This window comes from Oreochromis aureus, linkage group 16 (assembly GCF_013358895.1).
Source record: "Oreochromis aureus strain Israel breed Guangdong linkage group 16, ZZ_aureus, whole genome shotgun sequence".
In the NCBI taxonomy this organism is placed as follows: domain Eukaryota; kingdom Metazoa; phylum Chordata; class Actinopteri; order Cichliformes; family Cichlidae; genus Oreochromis; species Oreochromis aureus.
The window spans coordinates 13,567,504-13,573,503 of record NC_052957.1 but is presented as its reverse complement, the minus strand read 5'-3'; the positions used below and the strand labels follow the sequence as shown (position 1 = coordinate 13,573,503).

At 37.2% G+C, this 6,000-nt stretch overlaps 1 protein-coding gene across 1 annotated transcript in view; it reads left to right on the top strand.

Annotated features, from left to right (window-relative positions):
- Positions 1-323: 323 nt before the first annotated feature.
- Positions 324-6,000, top strand: part of abca12 (ATP-binding cassette, sub-family A (ABC1), member 12) — a 45,887-nt gene continuing 40,210 nt past the window's right edge. The window contains 8 exon segments of the mRNA XM_039600109.1: positions 324-510; positions 1,060-1,172; positions 1,461-1,528; positions 1,728-1,876; positions 2,977-3,107; positions 3,317-3,459; positions 4,520-4,687; positions 4,856-5,073. Coding sequence (XP_039456043.1) covers positions 431-510; positions 1,060-1,172; positions 1,461-1,528; positions 1,728-1,876; positions 2,977-3,107; positions 3,317-3,459; positions 4,520-4,687; positions 4,856-5,073 — 1,070 coding nt within the window. The 5' untranslated portion in view covers positions 324-430.

The following is a 6,000-nucleotide window of genomic DNA, read 5'->3' as shown; positions in this document are numbered from 1 at the left end:
ACAGAGCCCAATGTCACATTGCTCCTTAGCAGTATGCTCCAATGGGAAAACTCCACAATTGCCACCCCTGTGACAGATCTCCAATACATCCTAAATTTTCTCAGTGATGATCAGCTGGCCTACCTTTCCATAATGAACAATATCACAGAGTCTCTAAGCAAAGCTGTGATGGTGGCAGAGCAACAAGGCCTACAGGATGAAAGCTTCATAGCTGCCATTGTAGAAGTAGTGCAACATGCTATACAGATCCCAAACATTACTGTTATCCCACTGCCACAGCAGGATTTTCTGGACATTGTGCAAGAGTCAGTAAATCTCATTGTCCAACCAAACATGAGCTTCGCTTCAGCTAAAAACATCTCCATCGTCATCCTGGAGAAAGTTGAGAGAATCATCCAACAAACTATACCAGAAAGTGGTTGCAGAATACATGCTTGGCTCACTCAAGTTTGTAAAAACATATTTTGAGACCATCTCTGAAGCAAGTGGACAAGACAACCTGAATCAGATGTGAGTTTCCCTACTTTACTGTACACAATTACCATAATTTTGTAACAGAAAGGGCTCAAATGAGTACTCTTTTACTATAAAAATAAACAAGTACAGTAAGTATCACTTTGCTTTTCCAGCACCCAAAATTGCAAGTTGCTTCAAATTAAAGTTCTTAATATATTTTTTAGCTGCAACAGATATGTTTACTCTACAAAAGTAGTCTGTAGTAATACTCTGCTTTCAACCTATTGCAGTTCTTCGTGAAATTTAACAAATCTGATGTTTAATTTTTCTAAGGAAAATTTACAGGTCTAATTGTAGTTTAGATCTTGTCCAAAAGTTCTCTCTTATATTTTATTTTTATTTTTGTCAAATAAAAAGGTTATTTTAGGTATTAGGGATTTTACATGTACTTCTAGTCCTTATTAATGCTCTGAGATAAAAATAAATAAATTAACAGAATGATTTCATGCATGCAGTTCTATTCTATGCAATCATTAGAGAACACAAAGAACTTTTGATAAGACTTGTTAAGATCTGAAATGTTGATTTGCTTTGTTTCCTAAGAATTTTCAATGAAATGAAGACGCTGCAGAGCCTCCTGTCACAGCAATCCCCAGTCCAGCCCTACATTTCTGCCCTCATTAACATCACTCAGGTTATCTTGGAGTCTGGCCAAGGCAAGTCAGCTTCTCACTACCACTGTAGGTGGACTGCATGTTAAATCCTGATGAAATCTGATTGAGTGGAGGTCATATTGTGCACTTCATCATTCAGGCATTTATGCCAAAAAGCCTAAGAACAAAAGTAGATCAAAGTACCACAATGCTTCTGATGTATGTTGTAAGAGTTGGTCGTTCTGCTTGCAGTTCCACATGGGTGATTACTATAAGTATCTAACATATTAGTATGTTAGATACTGGAAATGAGGCCTGATGTGTGAGCACATTTTTTTTTAATGATTTCAGGTAAAATGAACCTCTGGGCAGGCTTTGAAAATGCATCAGCAGACAATGCACAACAAATCGTTCAGCAGGTAAAATGTCTGCACTTTTATTTTTATTTTATTATATGTCTGGTAAAATTAGTTTAATGTACATTTATGTATTGAAAACATAAGATCTAAAGGTGTTCAATTTAAAAATTACATTTAATTAATAATAAAAACATCTCACGGGACTGCTAGGCCTCTAATTCCAAACTGCACGCTTATTGTTGACACTTTTTATTGTTAGTTGGGCAAACTTGTGAGCATGTTTTGGCCACTGGTTGCGGATGGCACTGGCTCACATATGACTGCTCCAAATCTGGAGGCTTTTACTCAACTTGTTCCAGTCCTGGAGACCATATTAACCGGGAATGCAGACCAAGACACATGGAACAAGTAAGTGTAATTACCAGTGTAATGGCAATAAACCAAATGGCTTGTTGTTATACAGCAGTTTGATATTAAATTGCACACCTGATATGTGTAGGAAGTAATTTTGTTTTATAGTTGTAAAAAAAATAGTTTACATATACTCATCATGAGCATAAATTTCATGGCAGTTTGGGGATTTTAATGATTTCTTTGAACTGTTCTTTTTCCAGAGTGTAATGATTGTACTGTGTACGTTCTTATCTTTTTGATAAGAATCTTTGATTACCTTTGAAAAACAGGAATTGGGTGCACAAGATTGAATAAATATATATTTATTTCTATTGTCCATTTAACCCCAGTAATATTTTGTTAAATGTGCCTTGGGAAGTTGCACCTCAACCAAATTTTAGTAGCAATCAGCAAGCTTCTGGTCATAATTCTGGCTGGATATTTAACCACCCATCTTGGCAGAATAAGTAGAGTTCATTCAAATTGATCGCAGCAGCCTAATGTTAGCCTGCTTTATTCATTTCAAAAACATTGTTTTTGTTTGGCATCATTCTACTTTTGGACCATCCACTCAAAGATTTTGAAGGTAGTCTTCCTTCTTCATTATTCCATCTGTTTTGTTTAATGTATCAGTACTGCTGGCAGCAAAACAGCCCCACGATCCTATCACCACCATGCTTGAAAGCTGATAAAGATTTCTTAGGTTAGAAAACCTTTCTTTTACTACTCCAAACCCATTTAATGTTGGGGTGTCCAAATAGTTTGTGTGACCATAAAAATTTTCTTTAAAGGGCATTTGACTTTTTCATTTGGGCAGCAACAGATTTCAAGATGTCTCAGTCCATGGCGATATAAATCTGGCTTCACTGTGGACAGTGACTCTGGCGTTGCTGTGGTTTCAAGTTCATGGCCTTGAGTATTGGGGGTTTCCAGATTGATCTTTGAATCTGCACTTGTTTATATATGTAACAGTTCAAAGAAATCATTAAAAGCCCCAAATTACTCTGATGCCCACGATAATTTGACAGCAATTGTAACTTGCTCCACAGTAAAGACTGCCGCTCTGTTCTGTGATTACCCTAAACCATACCTAATATGTTACTAATTTGTTACAGGCTTGAACAGGTGCTGGGAACCCTGTTGTCCACCCTTGAAGGAACAGAGTTATTGGACAATTTAACATCTGTTATCCCACAGTTTGAAAAAATGGTTGGAACTTTAGTGGAGAACATCCAAGCAGGAAATGGTGAGAATGTTAAGGAAGAACATATAGAGTCAGGTTTACTTTTGTTTACTTGTTCTTTAGACACAACTTATGACTAATGCAGCACATGCCAAGTAACAGATAATCATTTCCTGATATGTCATTTACTAATGTGCTGTATTGCTGCTGTTTTGGGTTGTTTTTTTTTTTCAAAACTTGTGGGTCAAGCCATTTTGTCGTCTTCTTTTCAGTGATGATACAAAGCCTTCAAATCCCCATCCTGAACCTGATGAGAGAAACTGCACAGTCTTTGAACAACACTCATTACAATTTTTCTGAAGTCCTGGAAAAATTTCAGGTTGCCATTGAAAGCACAGTGCAGGCCGCTCAGCAGGTCAGTGTTCTTGAAAGAATGCTTTTTATCCTTCGTGCAAGTGTGTCCCTAGTCATCTGCTGGTATCATATTTATGGAAATGTTTGCGTGTGTATGTGTGTGCGTAATTGCACACAGCAATGTCTGTCTTACTTGCTTCATCCTTGACAGAAGTTAAAACAGTGAGACAGTGAGGTTTTTTTCTCTCTCTCACCTTTTCTCTGTTCCACTTCTCTGCATCAGAATTTGTTGAGTTATTTAACTTTCGGCAGATTTAGACAGATGTAGACAGACAAGATTCTGAAGCGATGACACAGAAAACATTTAGCTATGGCTAACACCAGGGTAGAGTTGTTGACTATATATAAGCTTTTATTTTTTTTCTTTTGTTATTTATGCCAGGTAGACGTTATATAGTCTTGCTGAACCACAAAATAACACACACAATAACAACTTGTCACAGACCCCCAAACTCGACTCTTAAGTCTTATAGTATATACTGGCCAGGTGATAATATCAACATATTTAGCCTAATCCAAGATACCTGTATCAGAATAGGTCTTTTTTTAAATGTTTTTTCAGCCTTGACTGGGAGATATTTGAAACACATAACGTGATTCATTGCAGGACAACTACTGTTGCGCTTGTTTGCAACGTGCTGCTCTCTTAAACTGGTGTGGCAGTAATGACTTACCTTTTGAAGGTTGTATGTATATACTGATATCACTTAAATGTCTATTGAGTTAATATATTGATATACATTTCTAGCAGCTCTGTAAGCTTACTTAAATTCCTTGCATCAGTGCATATTTATGTATTCATATCATGTTAATTAGATTTGTTATTATAGCCTACCTTAACATTAATCCCTGTCATAGACTTTTGACGTGACAGAAACACTTGCTGCTTTGTAAATACATTTTTTTAAAGAGCAGCTTGCTTGTGGGTGTGTACCAGTCTATTAAAAGTGAAAATATCTGTGTGAACCTTCTGACCTTTCCCTCATTTCTTTGTCTTAGTAACTGAACAGGTTTTTTCAGTGCTTATGAAACACGTGAGACATCTTTTTGTTTTGTTATAGGCTAATGGCACCTTGGAGTGCAGTGAAGTTCTCAAAGTGTGGGAGACATTCAGTGAGGCAGCAGGGTTAAGCCCTAACACCATGGCTGTGTGGTGCAACATCAGCCTGCAGCCTGTTTTGGAGGCCTATGCTTCCGCACAGAATCTCTACTCCCAAATGAACATGAGTGTAAGTATAAAAATGTCAAATTAAGTACTACTTAATTTCACTTGATAGTAAAATATATACCGCATTCATACATGCAAGTACAATTAACAGTTTTACCACTTGGGGTCAGTGTTGACGCACGGAGAAAGTTGTTGATTGGTCCCTGTCTGCTCTATGTTGTCTTTAAAGCAGATGATCATGGGACCAACCAATGTGAGCAACACAGCTGCTAGGATTGTAGAAACTGCAAAGTCACTCTACCAAGTCAACATTAACAACATACTTGTGATAAACCAGTTGGTCATGAATTTCTCCAACCACCTCTCAATGCTGGTAGAGCAGTCTATGAGCCCTGAGGCACAGCTTTACTGGCAAAACCAGCTCCAAGACATGCAGTTGCAAAACAGGTGAGCTACAGTCAGATAATTTCACTGCTATGTGCAGTGACCATGGTTTCCTGTGTTTTAGAGGAAATGGTTTTTATGGTCAAAATGGTCAATCCATTGAATTACTAAGTGACTGTTGATGAGACATCACATCTAGCTGGATTTAGACTTTCAAAACTTACTTGAGGAACAAACTGTTTTTATGACCACAGCAAGTATGAGGAATGAGAATCGTGTCATAGTTTTATCAGAGTAATCCAAGCCTTCAGTAGATCACAATCACAAGATACAATCATAACAAAATGTCGTACAGCCATGTTAGAAACCCCCTGAACATGGTATCTGAATGTGGAAATGTTCTTAACATTCCCATTAAATTCTGTTAACAGTCAATTTAATTTTTATAAAGAACCACAGAAAATGACTCACCTATAGTATACATGAACTCACCATGAACTTACCACTCCATTTGGTATAACAGCATTATCCACGATGCTCCAGTCAAACCAATTTGATTCGTACGTAATTACACAAGGATGTGAAGTGATCACATTTGCATTGAACTTGATTAATTTAATGCAAGCCTGCCTGAAAACTGGCAGGCTTGCACAGATAGCGGCTTAACTATGATTCAGCTAGCCGAGACATCCTCTTAAAATTGATTTCCCTTTATATGCCAGCTGCTATAATGAGACCAGCGTGGTGATAAGGATCACATTTTGCATATCGCAGGGAATCAGTCAGGTCTTACTACATAAGTCATAGATCACTGATCACAGTGGAAACACTCTACAGTCTTTTTCATCAAAGATGAAATGGGAAAAGGCTGATGAAGAGGAAATATTACTTCTTTCTAAATCTGCATAAGTTCTATCTAATCATAGTATTGAAAAGACCAATTAAAAAAATCTGTTTCATTATATTCAATGAGTATTTTGGCGTTCCAAT